This window comes from Littorina saxatilis, linkage group LG6 (assembly GCF_037325665.1).
Source record: "Littorina saxatilis isolate snail1 linkage group LG6, US_GU_Lsax_2.0, whole genome shotgun sequence".
Classification (NCBI taxonomy): Eukaryota; Metazoa; Mollusca; class Gastropoda; order Littorinimorpha; family Littorinidae; genus Littorina; species Littorina saxatilis.
The window spans coordinates 30044757-30064973 of NC_090250.1; the positions used below are offsets into that span (position 1 = coordinate 30044757).

The window sequence follows — 20217 nt, forward strand, 5'->3', positions numbered from 1 at the left end:
ACCCATGGAAGTGAAGCGCCCCAGCCGGTGCGCCCATGGGGCGTGACGTCAGCACAAGTGGCGACAGTCTGTCGGGCTCGAATGACCCATAGTTGTGAGGGGGTGACGGTTTTCAACGGCATGTTGACAGAGCCGCGATGTGCGGTTTTGTCGTTCGATCTTCCCTCAGGCACATTTCAGAAATAAATTACTCCTTTTCCCCTGCAGGAATATCTGCCGTTTGGCAAGATTGCACTGATGCATTGAAAAGCAGGTGCACTACAAAGGCCAATCCTCCCTCCCCCATTTCGTTGCACAGGAATGCACTGGTCTGGAGAAGTAGGGAAACACCGAAAGCAAGCGTGGAAGTGAAGGGTTACACATTGGAAGGGGAACACAGTGCATCTCTTTCAAGTTTCGTATCAAAACACTCCTCTCGTCCCAGATAGCTTTCCTTGGGCCAGACATCCCTGAACTAGCAGGTGCTGACAAAACAGAGAGTAGAGTTGATCTTCAGGCTGCTCATGATGTTAAATTCAGGTCTTTCTTCAGATTGATTGACTTGGTAGTTTGAAGCAACGGATGTGTGGAGGCGTGTGTGTGTGTGTGTGTGTGTATTTTTACACCCCCGGTATAGGGGTGTGTATAGGTTTCGCTCGATGTGTTTGTTTGTTTGTTTGGGTGTGTGTTTGTGTTCGCATATAGATCTCAAGAATGAACGGACCGATCGTCACCAAACTTGGTGAACAGGTTCTATACATTCCTGAGACGGTCCTTACAAAAATTGGGACCAGTCAAACACACGGTTAGGGAGTTATTGGTGGATTAAGATTCTACAAGGACTTATAGCGGGACATATTAATGGTCAAAGGGAAATAACCTTCTCAGTTGGTGGCAGTGAGAATGGTTATTTCCCTTTGACCAACGGGGGTGTTTTTCCTACCTCGGAGGAATTTCTTGTTAGAGATACATGTTGTAAATTGGTCGTTGTTTTATTGTCCACGTGTACATACACAATGCCGCTGAAATGGGTACTCTTGAATCCATTTGAGTTATTTCATTCCCCATATGTATGTACCTGGGTTTCAACTTGATAAATATGAATAATTAAGATATATAATTGGTAGTATCCGAGACAAATTGTTAAAGAGGCATTGATTCTCGTGTATTTTATTTTTTGGCTTGTACAGCTTTTGAAAATCAGCTAGATTATGAGATTTGCCTAAAAAACCACACCGGCAAATCAGTAGCTCAGTATAGCTATGCACATGGAGAAGAAACGAATCAATGAGCACCCGACATCCTTTCTGAATCATTCCATGGCACCAGAGGCTAAAAATAGAACAAATATAAAAAACGCTCGCGCTAGACCCGAGTACTCTTCAGACTGGTTCGCTCCCCCAGTATGAAAGTTTTTGTCTTGTGCACGTTTAAGACCAAGTGATTGCTCTGTGTGAATTACAGGCATTCCCTTTGCTATATAAATACATTGCATGCGAGCCGAGGATGTGCTTTACAAACAAACACATATACACACTCATACACACACAAACTCATGCACACACACATTCACACACACACACACACACACACACTCTCTCTCCCTCACTTTCTCTCTTCCTTACACACACACACACACACACACACGAGTACAGACTCATGCACGCGCACACACACGCACACACACAAACACGCACACATACGGTACACACACACACACAAACAGTAACACTAACACATGTGCACAAAATCTTGAACACACACACACACCGCGCGAGAGAAAAAAGACTACAAGAGGTATGAAGCCGGCTGGCTTCCCTTCGCTCGTTCATAAAATTAGGTCGCGCAGCACGCGAACTCAGTGGCACCCGCAGCGTATGTGAGCTCAGGCCCAGTGACGCTGTTCTAATAGCCGAACAGCAGTTCTATCCCACCGCGAATTGCGCCCACCGCCAAGAGTCGTTTTTGTGGATTATTTCGCATTTAGGTCCCAGGTAACATTATGAAGTTTTAATACGATCAATCGGACCTATTATCAAGTTAGTGTATCAACCTTTGAACGAACTGCGCCCGGTAGTTTCCCAGCAATAAGCTGTTAAGTCGAGACAGACAGACAGACACACAATTAAAGTCTGTTGGACCCTAGTACTGCGTACTCGGGGATAAATTCCTGTGTATCAGTACCAACGGCTAGCATCATGAACATTTTGACATGCTTAAATGTTTTCATGCCTGTATGCCATCAAGTTTTTAATAATCAGTCCAGTTTTTGAATGTTGCATAGATAATTATATCATACATATAATGTAAACTTGAGGCTTTAATTTTTGCCTAGGCCAAAAAAAAAAATAGGTCTGTTTACGGTAACATAGGCCAAAAAAATAGGGTCGGTAGGTCGGGATTGTTTTTTTTTTTCTTTTTTTTTTTTTTTTCCAAAAAACCATATTTTTACGTTATTTTGCCAAAAAAACTAGATTTTTTTTTTTTTTTTCCCCCAAATGCCAAAAAAAAGTCTAGGGTCGCGTGAAAAAACTAGGGTCGGTCGGGTTACCGTAAACAGACCTTTTTTTTTTTTTGGCCCTATCAAGGTTACAAAAATGTTGTTTATCAGCACTGATAAAAGGCAGATTTAAAGGGGTTGTTTATTCAGCTTCTTGTCCTTTAACTTTTAGCACCATTAATTTCAGACACAATCCGATAAATTTGATGTCAGAATTGTTGTCTTTAACAGACTTTATTACATTCCAACTCTTCTTGAATTAAACACCAGTTGATATATATATATATATTTGAACAGTTTTCTGTGAGGTTAATATTTGGATAATATGCAACACTCAAGTCCTTAATGGCTTAAAACCGTAGGTTTTTTAATATTAATTTTAAGGATAATATGCAGCACTCATTAGTACAACACATATAAAACATATTCAACCGGATGATATTGACAATTCAGTCTGCTTGTACTCTAAATGGAATTAGTGAATTTATTATTGATCTTGTCAGACATTTGATTCATTTAATTGTGTCAGTGTGTGTGGTGACTCATTTGTTTTCAAAGCACAAACAGTATTTTATTTATTTAAGGAAGAAGACCTTTAGTGATTACATATTTTTTGCATCATATTCATAGCAAAACTTCAAAGTTTGCTCAATTATGATGCAAACTTTTAATCAGTTTGCACAACAGTTATAACAATTACAGCTTTGAATTGGGATGCAATCAGCTTTGCTGTTTTTGTTTTCTAATTACAGTAGTACCTGCCATATCCGGTCACCCATTAGTCATTGCAAAGGTGACCGCAAATATCAGGTGGCCGTTCATTACAGGCCCCCTCCTCCTCCAAAAAAACCCAAAAAACACGATCAAGTTTTCATGAAGAAAAGAAAGCGATCATCCACGAGCCGCCGATTCATTGTCTCTGTTAGTTTTGCTTTCGTTTATACATCTTAATTATTTGCGTGTTTAACTCGATCGTCCTGGCTAAGCTATTGTTTCGTATGTTTCTATGTGTGTTGTTTGGATTATTTATGTATTTGAGTGTCAGATAAACAAGTGTTTCAAACTCACATCAGCTGTGATCGATCCGGAAGTGACTGCCGTAAATGTACATGTATGCGCATGTCTGTATTTACAGTTTGCGCATGCGTAAGTATTCATGTCGTCTGCTCGTGCTGTGCCGTCTGTGCACACAACACACACACACACACACACACCACAGGCGCTCGCCCGCGAAAGTGACAAGTGGCCGTTAAGTGGCCGCTCCTGTCGAGTAAGAGGGGCACCTTAGGGCAAAAATCAGTGACCGTTGACCGCGTCAGACAGGTTAACGGCCATTAAGAGTCAATTATAGAAGGAAAACTCATTAGTCATGGGAAAGCTGGCCGCTCCGGGTAGGTTCACGCCCACGAAAGGGCCGGAAATGGAAGGGACTACTGTATCAGCGAAATAATTTCTAGTGCACTTTATTACATTTACTTTTTTTTTGTTTTTACAGGCTAACAGGTTGAAAGAATTCAGGCAGCCTGTTATTTTAAAGTGTGTTTCTTGAACTGAGAACTCTTTTTCAGGGCCGGACTAGGGGGGGGGGGGGTTCAGGGGTTGCGCAACCCCCCCCCCCCCCCCCCTGGCTTAAGCATGGACCTCCCAAACGCTTTTTTTTTCTTTCTTCTTCTTCATTGCTACAGCTTGCTGTCGAATTTACCTTTTTCGTTCAAGGAGAGGCTTCCTTTCCCTCCAGAAACATAAAAAAACGTTCAGCTTTAATTGGACCCCCATCAAGGGGTTTCGCCCCCTGGACCCCCATCTGTAACCCCCCCCCCCCCCCCCTAGTAATTACCTAGTCCGGCCATTTTTTTTCAATTCCTTGAAAGAAAATTGTGACTCACTCTTAACAATTATTACAGTTGAAGATCCTCATGGAATTGCCATCAACTTTACTCAATTATGGCGAAAACGATCACCTGTCTTGAATGGTGCCCAAACCATGAAAAAGCCTTCTTCCCCTGGTTGTAGATTTGGCAAGACATGCAGGGTTTAACCTGGGAGAAAAAGGCAAAGGACATTTGTCCCCCTCAGCCAAATTCCGATGGGACATAGTCGAAGGCAAGACGCGCATACGAGGCCTGTATGCGGTGGGTTTTTTTTATACCAAAGATGCAAAATGGTGCAATATGATGCCATCTGAGAATTAGCCGCTGTACATGTATCATGTTATCTATAGAAAGTGTACATTTCGGTGGCGCAGTGGTACGTAATCTCAATGCGCACTTTGACGCACTGAAGGGAATAGTGATGGGACATTTTCAGATTTGATGCGCCAATGGCGCAGGGCGCACTAGTAAATGAAACCCTGGACATGAATGAAAAATATCTGATCTCAACCAAAAAAAGAGGAAAATTACAGGCACAGTCCTTCCCACAAGTGATATTTGGTGAACTTGGAAAATATCCACTAGATGCTAATATGAAATGTAGAATGCTTTGCTATTGGTATAAACTGATTAGTCCTATTCATAAAAATAAATTTTCATTGTGTATTGCTTTACTTATAAATTGTATATCAACAAGATGATTGAATCTAATTATTTATGTTTTATTGAAAAAACCTTAAATGAAATTGGTCTCTCTGGCCTTTGGACTTTTCAAGAAAATGTTCAATACTCAAGCGCATGGTTTAAAAAGAAAGTAAAAAAAAGCTTGTATGACCAGTATATCCATAAATGGTTTACAGAAATTGGAAAAAAAAAATGTTTTGGAATTATCGAATGTTTAAAGATATTTTTGCATGTGAAGACTATGTCACACACCTGCCATATGAGCAATGTGTTTCAATGATGAAGTTTAGAACATTAAACAACAATTTGCCTGTACAGAAAGAACGTTATCTTAACATCCCGAGGTCAGAAAGAACTTGCACCAAATGTGTATCACATGACATAGGTGATGAATTCCATTATTTATTTGTCTGTGATTTTTTCAAAGAAGAAAGAGCTGAGTTGTTACCACCTTACTAATGGAAAAAAACTAATGCACTTAAATTTAAAAAGTTGTTTGCTACGAAGAAAAAGAAATTGCTAAAGAATATTTTGGACTTTATTAATAGAATTTGTAACAGTTTTTCATAATTTTTTTTTATTAGCATATATCATGATTGTATTGATTGTATTTATTGTTCACAATGCCCCCATGGGTTATGGACTAATAAAACTTAAACTTAAACTTGACTTGGCTGTTTCATCTCTGCATAGAATCGAGTCAGGCTACTGATTTTTGGTATGTGTCCAAGTGGAGGGATGGCCTTTTTGAGTGTAAAAACCTGACCACATCTGAGACGGGGAGCCGAATTGTTTGCATGGGATTGGGAAGGACTGTGCCTTTAACTCAGCCAGATAAAGATATAGAAAATAAATATATAATATATATATATATATATAATATGATTCAGGTACTGGAATGGCTGTGACTCTATATCTAGAAGGGCGTCTGTCATCTGATGGAGATTGCATTGAACTACCTTTGTCATCCTGCGCCCTGCTGCTTGTCACCAACTATGCAGGACCGTCTTCCTTTCATCTGGTCTTTGTCAAACCTGATAAACTGAACTTGGAGGCATCTTCCAAATATGTCTCAATTTCCAAGACAGGTAGGTGGCTGGGTTGAAGTTAGAAAATGTTTAGTGATATTTGCTAGTAGAAAAACTGATCCCCCCCCCCCCCCCCCCCCCCAAAAAAAAAGTTATGTTTGCTTGATTTGTGTGTGTGTGGGTTCATATATTTGGACTTTAGATTGTAGGTATGTGTGTACGTATGTATGTGTGTGTTCAAGTACATGGGTGCAACTCTGCCGGCTACACGCCGGCAGCCGGTTTTTGGTTTCATCGGCTGCCGATGTTTTTGTTCCAGGAGAGGTTTTTTTTGGCATTTTAAATACTAAAAAAGCTGGACCCCAACTTTTGCCGGTTTTTGGAATTTTCCAGGTTGCACCCATGCAAGTACAGTGGAGTCCAGGTATAACGAACCTGGGTATAACGAAATCCCGCTTTTAACGAACTGCCATTGATTTCCCGGCAGACAGCCTTCTATTTCTTACTTGTTACTTTCCGGCCACAACGAACCTTTTGAACTCATTTGCATAACGAACCCCTCTTATAACAAACACGTTTTCATCGCCCCAGAGCCGTTTTGTCTCTAAAAGTCTGTCACGTTTCAATCTATCACTTAAGGTGATTATGAAACGGTTAGTTACTACTAACTAACTAACCACACCACGATCCACTCTCGCAGTCATACAATTTAATAGAGACAACAAAAGTATAAGTTTCAGACGCCTGTTTATGTAAAAACTCTCCACCTCCCTCGAGACTTCACTCAAAATACGTTCTTTTACGTTCACAAAACGTAAAAAACCAATGGTCACTGACTTCTTCTTCTTCTTCGTACGACGGTTGTGTCAGACTCGGAATCTGGAGGATGCCATGAACATGGACGTTGGTCACTGACAAAATGCCAGTTAGAATATAGAAAATTATAGTAACACGCTGATCCCGTGTAAAGATAAGAAAATACGACTGTTCTGCTCCAAAAGTGCTAGTTCATGCAGGTGTCACACACCCCACGTCGTCACTACTCAAGTATAATCACAAATAGCAAAAATAACAACGGTGGTCAACGGGGTGCAAAGACATGGTGCACTTAGCTTTCTTTGGCCACTGGGTGGACGGCCTGTAATTAGTCTTTTTAGCCTCCACAACTGCTCCGTCGAATGAAGTGCTGGTTAGCGTGGTGACGAAGCAGGGAACTGTGGAGGCATCAGGCGCCGCACCCAGTCACTGGTTAGCTGGTTAGCCGGTTTGCTGGTTAGCTGGTTAGCCGGTTCGCTGGTTAGCCGGTGTGCTGGTTAGCGTGGTCCCGCAGATGGCAGCCGAACAGAAGTTAGGAAAAGGCTGCAAACAGAAAGCATCGGTGCACTAAACATGTCAGCTACCCCTCACCCTCCACCTTTAAACATGTCATCTTTACATATCTCATCGAGCACGTGGGCCTGCACAAGCGGACTTTTCACAACAACAAAACAGCCGTTTTCCGTCCTTCTCTCCCTATCTGCAAAAACCATATACAGATTAGTATTTTAGCGTCACAGAGAGCAAATTATGCGCTAACCTGGAAAGAACAACAGAGAGTATTTCATTCCACAAACACAGACTCGTCAACAGCGTTAAATAATGATTTATTACCTCAAACAGCCTATGAATGTAGCACTCTCATGGAAGCAAAACCCGCTTCCTCCCTGGAATGGCCTCTGTTCGTCAACAGTGACAACAACATCCAGAAACCCCTTGTCGAATATACTTATGCGAAGACCATCGCACGACGAAGGAAAGATTTGACGACTCGTCCTCAGCAAAACATGTGGCAGTGAGAAGGTGATAACTCGCTGAAGTTCCCCTAGAGTGCCGAATATTCTATTCGGTGAAATCCATCATACTCTAGAAACCGTCGTATTCGATCCTTCTTCTTCTGCCGCTGAGTGTCAAGTGCGCCGTCCTTGTGTCTCTCACAGACCACCTAGCCAATAACACGTGACTGACCTTGTCACATATCAAGTTCAGCTATCCACAATTCTGCCTCGCAAAGCAGAATTATCCCCGAAAAATCCGTGCGCCACAAAATCCGTGCTCTGCGCTGTCAGCAAAACTCTGCCGTGTAGCCCCGACTCACGCACAGGCGCTTTCAGTCGCAATTGACCAAGAGAAGGCACCCCACTGAGTGACACTTTCTTGGTCTATGTCACCAGATCGTGACAAACACAAGGCTACAACGAACTGATGTCAATAACTGTCTCCAAAGACAAAAATACACAAACACAAGTGCACATCGCGTGATGAGCGAACTCTGAACAAACAGCGGGAGGTGCACCCGCTGTGTTTTCACTATTCCAATCAGCTGCTAAGCTATGACTGTGCTCTAAAAAGTCACAAGGCTACTGCGTGTGAGGCGAGATCAAAGGCAGGTCCATTGTGATAGCTGGGTGGCCTTGTTTATAGACACTGTGACCTTCTTCCCAGGGGTCATTGACCCAGTTTTAGCAGTATGAGAGGTGGTTCCCCTTTATGAGAGAGGAAACACTTCCTGCACCCGGGTCACTCCCGGGTCAGTGACCGAGTTTAACCTATGGGGAGTTTAACCTATGGGGCGGTCTCTTTGATGTCTTGAGAGGAAACTTGGCCAGGGTAGTACATGCACCAGAACTGGTGGACACCATGAAATCGGAGATTGATCAGAATGTACATGGTATATGTACATGCTTTTACACGACTTTTTGAATTTTACTTCTAAAATTGTGACAGTAAAGTGAACATTTGAACTATGCCTCCATGGATTATATTATGAAGCTGTTGAAAACATGCAGAGATTGTGTACTCTCCAAGGAAAGATCGATGGGACCAGGGCCGGACTAGGCTAAGAGGAGGGGGGGGGGGTTGCAAGTGGTGGTCCAGGGGGGCGGGGTCAAGGGGCAGAGTCCCTTGTGGGGTAGGTCATATTCTGAGATAGGAAAATGGTCGCTCCTTGCATGAAACATAAAATAAACAATAGTAAAAAAAAATTTTGAATAAGTGAGGTACATGTTTAGGCTAGGGGGGGGGGGGTTGCGCAACCCCCATAACCCCCCCTCCCCCGGTAGTCCGGCCCTGGGGACGATCATTTGAAGGTGAGTGGGAAAACTTGTCTTAAGGCCATTTAGGGTTGAAAACTCTACAGCGAATTACTGATATAACGAACTAAAATGTATCTCCCTTGAGATTCGTTGTACCCGGACTCCACTGTATGTTTGTGTGAAGTGTGTGTGTAAAATCAAGAGAGAGATCCTCAGTAGAATGGTGAAATATCATGCAACTTTAAATTTTAGGGAAGGGTAAAGTCAGTCCCTTAAAAGACTCCAGTCAAGGAAAATAATTCACAGTCTGTCAGAGTTTGACTTTGTCTTGTTTCAGTGATGGCGCTAGTATTTTTTCAAACCGGTACACAAACTTTTATGATGCAAACAGTCCAGAAAAAACCCCGGTAGGCTGGTCATTGGAACCAGTAAGAGTCTAACTCAGAGTACTGGTTTGCTTGTTTCACCAGCGAAAAAAACCCGGTTGTTCTAAAAATCAACCGGTAGGTCATACCAGCAGCCAATTTTGTTCCAGTATTTTCTTATTTCAACCGGTAATTACCAGTTAACGCCAATACTGTGTTTTCCACAGTCCTTTCACCTGTTATTGTGTAATTAAGCCTATTGGCCTTGGTTGTTGTTGTTGTTACTGTATTGTATTTGGAAGGAGTGTATGTGTGTACGAACGTTACCCACACCAGTTGTTGTTATTACTGTATCATATTTGGAAAGAGTGTATACGTGACGAATGTTACCCACTTCAGGACAAACACCAAATGGCCGTTATGCTGCACAGTGAAATAAATTCTTGTTTTCTTCTCTCTTGGAATGTCCTGCAGGTTTGGCTAGCACAGGGTACGAGTTTACAAACACAGCGTCCCTGCCGGAACTGATCACCAACGTTGTGCTACCTGCCGTACTGGACTCTGCTGCAAACATGGTGCGAAGTGGTCTCTGTGTCATCATCCGACACGTCATCAAAGTCGCTCATTCAGCTGCCCCTGACCAAGGACTCATTGATTTGTTGGTGAGACTGTGAGGCTTTGTACAAATGTATTCTATTACATGTATTAGCTGATATTCATTAAAGATGGAATACAATTTAAATAAACTGATATGAAGAATTAAACATAACAATTACCAAATAATATTATCAATAAATTATGAAATGAAACAGGATGAAATGAATAACAAGGCCGATGTTCATTAAAGATGGATTAGATAAACTGATGAAAATAAATGAAGAATTAAACATAACAATTAGTAAATGGTATAATCAATGAATTATGAAATGAAACAGGATGAAATGAATAACAAGGTTAAAAATGTGAATGTTTATTGTTGACTGTGTATACAGCATTTTTCCCTTTTTGAATGCTTAAAAAAAGAGCTGAGAATATGAACATGTATAGTTTATGATGACTTTAAAGAGTAGTCAGAACTTACAGAGTACATTACTGCAGAACTAAACTGCAAAAGTCATCAGTTCAAGAATATGTTATCTTCCCAAAAATTGAAATCTTTCTTTCTGGGACTGAAAATTATGGTTTTGCCTTCTGTCAATTGCAGGGGTTTCGACAAGGCAGCCTTCGGATGTGTGCTGAGGTATGAACATAATGCTCATTTTTGTATAGATCTTAGGTGTCGAACGCTGAAGAAGTATAGATCTTAGGAATATATATATACTGCAAATGGGTATGGTTGTGCTTACAAGCTAAAAAATCTGCTGTTGATGAGTAGCCTTCTCGTAATGTATTTTTGGGGCCAATGTTTTAATTGAAAAAAAATAATTTAGTGTATGTTTTTCTGTGTGTTGAGAATTGATTGTAGTGCATTTGTAAATGAAACAAAGATATGCATCCAGTGTTTAGGGTGTAAATGATTATTAGACTTAGAGTCATGGACAGATATACATGTACGATTTAAAGCCTGGAAGCAGTAAATAATGTTTGATGCCACTATCATGTTTGAACTTATTCTTCATGCAGGTGTCAGGATGGACCAAACTGTGTGAAGTGGAGCTACCCAACAGTGTGACACAGCTGGTTCACAATGTCAAAGCGTGAGTCGCACAGTTACTGGAAATTCTTGCAAATATTTGTTTAAGACAGCAGTCTAAAATAATTGAGACAGTGGAAAATCAGGTCTCAAAAAGGAGGGAGTTTTCAAATGGAGGAAAATGTACAAGGGTTATGAACAAAACATATGAAAAAGTAAGGTCTTAAACTGGGGGTCTTAAAAGGGGGGTTCCACTGTAACTTTCATGTTTCATTCTTTCTTTCATGACTCATACACCGGCACGGTTGGCCTAGTGGTAAGGCGTCTGCCCCGTGATCGGGAGGTCGTGGGTTCGAACCCCGGCCGGGTCATACCTAAGACTTTAAAATTGGCAATCTAGTGGCTGCTCCGCCTGGCGTCTGGCATTATGGGGTTAGTGCTAGGACTGGTTGGTCCGGTGTCAGAATAATGTGACTGGGTGAGACATGAAGCCTGTGCTGCGACTTCTGTCTTGTGTGTGGCGCACGTTATATGTCAAAGCAGCACCGCCCTAATATGGCCCTTCGTGGTCGGCTGGGCGTTAAGCAAACAAACATGACTCATACTTCTTCTTCTTCTGCGTTCGTGGGCTGAAACTCCCACGTACACTCGTGTTTTTTGCACGAGTGGAATTTTACGTGTATGACCGTTTTTTACCCCGCCATTTAGGCAGCCATACGCCGTTTTCGGAGGAAGCATGCTGGGTATTTTCGTGTTTCTATAACCCACCGAACTCTGACATGGATTACAGGATCTTTTTCGTGCGCACTTGGTCTTGTGCTTGTGTGTACACACGGGGGTGTTCAGACACCGAGGAGAGTCTGCACACAAAGTTGACTCTGAGAAATAAATCTCTCGCCGAACGTGGGGACGAACTCACGCTGACAGCGGGCCAACTGGATACAAATCCAGCGCGCTACCGACTGAGCTACATCCCCGCCGGACTCATACTCACACTATACCAGTTTGTGTCTTATTTTATATCTAACTTTCTTGGGATTGTAAAGGTAATTGAATGTAAAAATGATGCTTGTGATTTGAGATAACTTTGTCATGCCTTTGGTTTCCTTGAAGAACTCCAACAGTCATGTTTTGCAAAGAAAACAGAAAAACACACTTTCACAACTAAGCCACAAAGGGCAGGTTTGTTTGTGGATGTTGGTGTTTTTGCCTGGAATGTTAAAATGTTTGTAAATCATGTTTCTATGGTTAGTGTAAATGCAATTGAGCTGACATGATTACACATTTTACACATCTTGGAGAAAATGAGAAGTTATTAAAAACCAAAAACAAATTGACAAAGTGACAAGCCGTAATCAGCAAACAAGTAGAGGACCCCCCTCCTTCCTCACCCCACACTCCCATCACCTTACTCAGATATAAACATAATAAGCACAAACATTTTTTGCTGTGTTCGTTCAATTTCTGTTACATGTTTTTCGATTTATTTCTCAGGCATTCCGGACAGAAAAAGGATGATGCAGCAGTGGTTGAACTACCAGCAGACCTGCTAAAACTTGAAGCTCATTATGAAAAACCTCCCAAAATCCATAATGATGACAGACAAAGACGCCAAGAGCTGTCCAGACTTAAGGCAGACTTCTCGGACGCTGAAAACCATACTGATGTGCTGCAGAGTGTGAGGGTAGATGGTTCGCATCTTGTGCTGGAGAGAAAAACAGAGCTTTCTCACGGCTGGAGAAAGATCTGTGTGCGAAAGGAAATAAATGGAGTTTGCAAGGGTGCTGATGAGACTGCAGGCATGGCGGGTCTTTCCTTGCAAGATGAGTCCAGAATAGGTAATTTTTTTTTTGATTGTGTCACTGGCACTCTTTTCTTCTATTTTTCTGGTTGTTTTTTTGTAATGCTAATTCTGTTATTAATTTTGCTAAAATATTGTTGACTCCTCATTATTGTTAACTGTCCTCAAAGTGTGACAGGCCATTGACAAGAAGAAGATAATTTATCCACCTTTCTATGATGTTGGTTGGTTGTTGTCACCATATGCTGCTTTGCTTATGCACAGTGAACCAATCTGAAGTAGCAGTTTGTGTGGCAGTGGTGGTGATGATATATTTGTGTATTATGCACAGTGAACCAATCTGAAGTAGCAGTTTGTGTGGCAGTGGTGGCGATGATATATTTGTGTATTATGCACAGTGAACCAATCTGAAGTAGCAGTTTGTGTGGCAGTGGTGGTGATGATATATTTGTGTATTATGCACAGTGAACCAATCTGAAGTAGCAGTTTGTGTGGCAGTGGTGGCGATGATATATTTGTGTATTATGCACAGTGAACCAATCTGAAGTAGCAGTTTGTGTGGCAGTGGTGGTGATGATATATTTGTGTATTATGTCAGTGTATTGAAAATGTCACAGAATAAATGGTCACTTTTTGTTTTTAACACTCTATGGGTATAATTCGAAATTGTGAAACGTTCATTGAATGCAGAGGGATTAAACCTGCGAATGAAGTGTGTTTTTTTTTAAATTAATTTATTTTTAAATTTGATTTGTTACAAAACTAGCCCAAAAAATGTATACCCTACAATCCAAACATTTTGAGCCAACTTCGTTCAGTGTATGATGGTGAATGAATATAGAACTCACCTATACAGACATGTTTATTTGTGTTCATATTTACCTTGTATTATTCATTGTAAAACAGGTATGAGCAGGGAGCAGATGAACACAGTGGTGCAGAAGTTGACTTACCTGGATATCAAGCTGGTTCACCTGTACTCAGAGGGCGTCGAGATGACCATCGCTGATTTCTGTCTCTTCTCTTACCTGTACTTCCTACTGGTAATATTCTCCTCACTTTCTCCCACTACAGAGGAACCCCCATTTAGGACTGGTCGCCATTTCCGCCATTCCTTTTTTTTAAAGATTTTTTGTTCATTGCCTTTTTAAAAGTACCTCCGTTTTAAGATTCCCTCCTTTTTGATTCCTCTTTTTCTGAAATTTATTGTTCTAGATCTTTAGGCAGTATTATATATATATACATATGTAGAGTCTGCCTTTTTTGATTAATTGATTGGTTAATTGATTTGATTTGATATTCAAAATATGTATTGAGATTTTGTAGATTGTTATTGTTTTTTTTATTGGTGACGTTTGTTTGTTCTTTTCTGTCTTTAATTATGTATGATTCTGTTGTTGCTGTCTGGTTGTTGTTTTTAGTGTGCATCTGATTTTCGTCAGTCTGATTTTACAGTTGTGACACGATGGGGCAGTAGTCCCCCTTTCACAGCAGCTGCTCTGCAGAGTTGTCTACATGCTCAGAGTTCCATATATATTATTTATCATTGTAGGTTCTGTGTTTCAGGAGGCCTTACAGTTTGACCTTTGTGGGTTAGAAGATCATTTTCCCAGAATCCTTACCTGGCTCCGTCACATGGTCACTTTGCCTCGGCTGGAATCAGCGTCCACATTGTGTGGCTTTGAGTTTGAAAAACTAAAAACTGCACTCCTTGCCGATGGTGCAAAGCAAGGGGAGAGAAGAGTACGCTTTACAAAACCATCCATGCAGGAGATCACAGAAGATGACATGGAACTCAGGTTTGTAGACTTTTGGTTGTTTGTAAACTTGCTGTTTTGTCTTTTGATTGAAAAGTCTGTTATACTTTTGGCTTCAGTTATGTTTCTTAATTAAACTACATGTATTTAACAGAGCATTTTAGATATGAATTAAGTGCATGTGAGAGAGATCGAGAAACCAAATGCTTGTGTGCCTGCAGGCACAAGCATTTCAGATCTCATTAAATTTTAAATGTGTTAGTAACGTTAACTTCTTTAACCCTTATTTAAGCAGCCGTCATGTGACCTCTGTGAAAGAAATCTTTGATCAGAAAAGTGTGCCAGATAGCCAAGTTGAATTCTTTAACTGGCATAATAAGTTTGATTAAAATGACAAAGGAATGAATGCTTTAGTGGGGGTACACAAGTTGTTGCAATAATTTTTGCGCACAGCTTGTATTGACAACAATGAATACACTATAATGTTTAGTATTGTTGTTCACAGCCGAAGGTGTCGTACCAAGCACAAGGCATTAAAACCAGAAGTCATTGATGCCTTGAGCAAAATGAAGGTAAGTTTCTGGCACTTATTAGGCGTGCAACTGTCTTTTTGTCCTATTCCTTTTGAGAATGTTTCTTAAGATGTTTTTGTGTTTTAAATCGCATGACAATGCAAGGCAATTTTCCTTGTTGTTATAAGGACATTAAAATCTTTGAGCCTTGAGTCTTGAATGGACAGTCTAATTTATCTCACTATCTGTTGTTGACCCTGGGTCACAAGGCCATTGTCTGTAAACTAGGGCAGGCAGCTAATCTCAGCTGGTGGAGTACAGTGGGTTTGATTAGAGCAGGGAAGGTGCCCAGTGGCTTTCAGAGCAAACATATTTCCACTGTGTACTTTCTTTGGCTTGACCCAATACGCTGGTAGTGTTTTTTGTGCTGGTTTGTTTTAGAATGAATGTGTAAAGCGCCTGGAGCCAATAATTGCTGGTATTCGCGCAATAGAAAAGTTATTTATTTTTATTATTAGTGTTTTTGTGAGGATTTTCTCGTTTTTTTATGTTAAAAGTGGGGGTTGTGCCTTGTACAGTGAAGCGCCTTGTAGTTCCGAAAATACAGTAATTCATTTGTTGCAAGTCTTTAATCCTTACTCCTTATGGTTTAAAATAAACCAGAAATGATTAACAGTTTTGTAGAAATTTGAACCAAGTTTTGTAAACAGAATTTTTAAAGATATTTTTATTTGGTATTTGTTTTTAGGACTGCGGCATTGAACCTACAGTAGGCCTGCACCCTTGTGGAACAAACGTCAGCTTGAAATGGGACACCTTTCCTGACTGTGTGAATCCTAAAGAAGGTCAGCCAATTTGTTATTGTTGTGATGTTTATGCATGTCGGCAGCAACACTTGCTATTGGGAAGAGAACATTACACTATCCTCCTCTTAGTGAGTAGCAGGAGTAAAAGTTAAGAAAATAAAAAATCAGAAAAATAAAAACATCAGCTGGTTCTCCAGGCGTATGGTTGCCTAAATGGTTGGGTCAATACGATCATACACGTAAAAACCCACTCGTGCAAAAACACGAATGTGCATGGGAGTTTCAGCCCAAGAACAAAGAAGAAGACCTCAGCTGGTCACGAGAAGCGCCCCACTTGGGGTCCAGTGGGGGGCAAAGGCCCTGTAAAATTCGCCTTTCATAGAAAAAACCCACCTATTTTGTAAAAATAATCAAAATAGATTCGTCGGTTTGTAACTCAAGGTTCGCAATATTCCCCCGCCCCCCGCCCCCCGCCCCCCTGTTATGTGTGAGCAAACTGAAGCCTAAGTGCTGTAAAAACACTGAGATTTTGCTGTCAACAGGAAAAGTCCCAGCCAAACGTGTAGAGCGGAAGTGTCAGCAGCTTGAGAACCTGGTGACGGCCGTACAGGAGGTGGCTAGACCAGGGAATACCATTGTAGATTTCTGCAGCGGTGGGGTAAGTGACAAAGAAGCATATAGAATCGATTATTACAGATACCCCCCCCCCTCACACACACACACACCAGTACACTCTGCCTTGTCTTGGTAAGAAGCTGCTTCACGATAAACCCTTGTGTGTGGGTGTATGGAAGCGGTTATGTATGCTTGTTTGTATGTTCATGTGTGCATGCATACATTTACAATGTTAAAACATGTCATTTTGGAGGGAGCTTTACTTTGTTAATGTATTATGGTGTGTGTGAAGCATATTGGTGCCACTTTATATTTTGCAAACTTGAGATGGCTGATTTTTGGCTAGATGATGTTCTCACTATCATATTTTTTGTTTGTTTTTCAGGGACATCTTGGGATAGCCATAGCACACGTGTTACCACAGTGCAAGGTAAACATGTGAAGCACACACAACAAAAACCAACAACAAAAACAATAGTACAAGAAATTATTAATGAACAGACCAAAAATAGTCGGATAATCTCTTTAAATTTAACTCCATTTCAAGACTATCCCTCCTTTTTAAGATTTTGGGAGGTGTTAAAAGTAGGGTTCCACTGAATGACAATGTATATTTGTGCAGATTTACTTGGTAGAAAACAAAGAAGAGTCCCTGGCCAAGGCACAGAGCAGAATGGCACAAATGAACTCCAAGAACATTGTTCTCTACCAGGTATGGGCCATCCAGTCAAAGTTCTCTGTTTAGAGAAGATGCATTTTGGTTTTTTAAGTTATAGTGCTGCTTTGATGGAAACATCTAGCAATGTTGTTTCTTGTGTCAGCAAGCCTTTATTGTTTTTATTAGGTATGAGTCGTAGTCTGAGTGAAACCCCCCGCGGGTTAGGGGGAAGAATTTACCCGATGCTCCCCAGCATGTCGTAAGAGGCGACTAACGGATTCTGTTTCTCCTTTTACCCTTGTTAAGTGTTTCTTGTATAGAATATAGTCAATGTTTGTAAAGATTTTAGTCAAGCAGTATGTAAGAAATGTTAAGTCCTTTGTACTGGAAACTTGCATTCTCCCAGTAAGGTCATATATTGTACTACGTTGCAAGCCCCTGGAGCAATTTTTTTATTAGTGCTTTTGTGAACAAGAAACAATTAACAAGTGGCTCTATCCCATCTTCCCCCCTTTCCCCGTCGCGATATAACCTTGAACGGTTGAAAACGACGTTAAACACCAAATAAAGTAAAGTCTGAGTGAATCAGCCTGTTGTTAGTACTTTTTTGTGAGGAGTTGAAGGGCTTGAGGGGTGGTAATCATGCATTTTTGAAGGAATCTTACTAAACATTTAAAAAACAATTTCAACATTAAAAGTCTGGATAAAGTCCAAAAAAGTTTTAGGATGAAGGTTCATGTAACATGAAGAGCTACACAGGTACATTGTGAGAAGTAGCACATCAGTACGCTCACACTAAGCTGTTACAGTTGAACCTGCCATTGCGACCACCTCTTAAAAGCCTGCAATGACCACTCCCATTGAAGTCCCAAGGATCCCCAACAAGTTTTTCTTTTCTATAATTTGCCTTTCAAAAGCGACCACCTGACTATAAGCACTAATTTTGTCGGTTGCTCCGGAGATTCGACTGTATTTAATTTAATTTCTTCACATTGTGTTTGCAGTGCAACATGGACTACTTTGTGGGCACGTTTGATGTAGGCGTGTGTCTCCATGCATGCGGCTCCGCCACGGACATGGTGCTCCATCAGTGTCTCAGCAACCATGCAGCCTTTGTTATTTGCCCCTGTTGCTATGGCGGCATTCAGCGCACCCATCTCCTCGACTACCCTCGCAGTCGCATGTATCAGGACAAGAACGTATCATACACGGTAATGGACGAATTTTGATTGTGGACACATTTGTTCCAAAAAAGAGCAACATTGGTGTTTCTTATTTTTATTTTTTTGTGTGTGCAAGATCTCTGTGTGTTTTCTTGTCATGCTTCAGACCCCTTTCTCTACCCATGGCCTCTTTTTGAAATATTTATTACATTATATGAAGTGCAGTAGTTCTGGAAATGTATCCAAATCATTGACACTAACTCGAATCCATTTCAAAATGCTATTTCTGTATTTTGCTCATACGGGCGAATAAAAAAAGTTTATTCACTGTGTTTCATATGCAGGTAAAAGAAATGCAAACGGAAAGAAAAAAGATGTATACCCAGTCAAACCAAGAAAACAAACAAACGAAAAGAATTTTTTTTACATGTCCTGTTTTAAATGTACTTGGAATTGTAGGTGACCTTTAGCTTGAGTCTGCACCCATCATGACCTTGACATGACCTTTTAAGAACTTGTTTATGGGTCATTCATACTTTCATTTTTTTTTTTTTTTTTTTTTTGGCAGGAATTTCTGACGCTGGGACATGCAGCAGATCAGACTGAGTTCAATATCGCTCTGGAACAGCAAGGTCGGTACAATGACAATGTCCCAAGTCAGCACATACAGTGGAACTTCCCTTGTAAGATCCCCCAATGGCGGGGATGTAGCTCAGTCGGTAGCGCGCTGGATTTGTATCCAGTTGGCCGCTGTCAGCGTGAGTTCGTCCCCACGTTCGGCCAGAGATTTATTTCTCAGAGTCAACTTTGTGTGCTGACAAATCCGTTAGTCGCCTCTTACGACATGCTGTTGAGTATCGGGTAAATTCTTCCCCCTAACCCGCGGGGGGACTATTTTTTGGTGCTGGTTGTATTAACTAATTTGGTGCTGGTTGTATTAACTAATTACATGGTCACTGAATTAAAACAAAATGAGGAGGCAAAGATGTTTTTTAACGTGTTTTTGGACTCCCTTCAGGTCGCCAGTGTATGAACTTGGTGGATTCTGACCGTGCTGAACTGGCTCGAGAAGCTGGCTACTCTGTGACCTTGACCTCCCTGCAACCTCTGACCTGTAGCCCCAAGAACAACCTCCTCATTGGCCAGAAACATTGTGTAGCTTCCTCTTGAGTTTGGAGACCGTTAAAGAATGCAATATTTCCAGGATTCCATCATACAATCAACGATTGCTGGCAGCTGAATATGTGTGTGTCAGTGACTGTTGTTTCTTGTCAAATGTGAGAAGTTTGCAAGTTTTAAGTATGTGGGAGTGGTGTTACTGAGAGAGAGAGTTGATGAAGTAACATGTGATAATGGAATGTTTTCTCTTTATTTTGCTTGCTACTTTTGTGCATTTCACATGAGATTCTTTCAAACAATAACAGCAAGTGCACTGTAAAGTATTTGCTTTTGAATGTTCAGCAGAGGGAGAGAGAGGTGAATTTAGGAAGTATTGCTGATTAAACTCAGTACATTTTTATGTTGTGAATGGAGTGAAATGCAGTCTTTCCTTGTGGATAAGGAGTGATAGTCGATGGATGAAGTATATTCTTAAAATCACACATGATGGAATAATTTTTGTTCCCATTTGTTTTAGCCTTGCGTTGTGTGTTCTTGAGCTAGAATCTTTTGTGTAACAGCAGTGGATGCCAAGTTCTTCACCAAACAATGAAACTGAAAAATAAAGATGTGGAAATAAACCTGCTTCCTCAAGTCATTTAAATGTGTGATGAGA

The 20217-nt window shown here is 40.9% G+C and overlaps 1 protein-coding gene across 2 annotated transcripts; it reads left to right on the forward strand.

Annotated features, from left to right (window-relative positions):
• The first annotated feature begins 304 nt into the window (after positions 1-304).
• Positions 305-20182, forward strand: LOC138968966 (glutathione S-transferase C-terminal domain-containing protein-like). 2 transcript variants are annotated; one of them, XM_070341654.1, is made up of 16 exons: positions 305-461; positions 5925-6122; positions 9973-10160; positions 10703-10738; positions 11122-11195; positions 12626-12969; positions 13839-13975; positions 14499-14731; positions 15195-15261; positions 15950-16046; positions 16550-16665; positions 17008-17052; positions 17245-17334; positions 18285-18491; positions 19012-19075; positions 19462-20182. In XM_070341654.1, the coding sequence occupies exons 2-16, from the start codon at positions 5933-5935 to the stop codon at positions 19611-19613; spliced, it is 2040 nt and encodes a 679-aa protein (XP_070197755.1). In that variant the 5' UTR covers positions 305-461; positions 5925-5932; the 3' UTR covers positions 19614-20182. The 2 variants fall into 2 exon arrangements, with proteins under 2 accessions (XP_070197755.1, XP_070197754.1); XM_070341653.1 differs by having other exon boundaries at positions 315-519.
• The last annotated feature ends 35 nt before the right edge of the window (positions 20183-20217 follow it).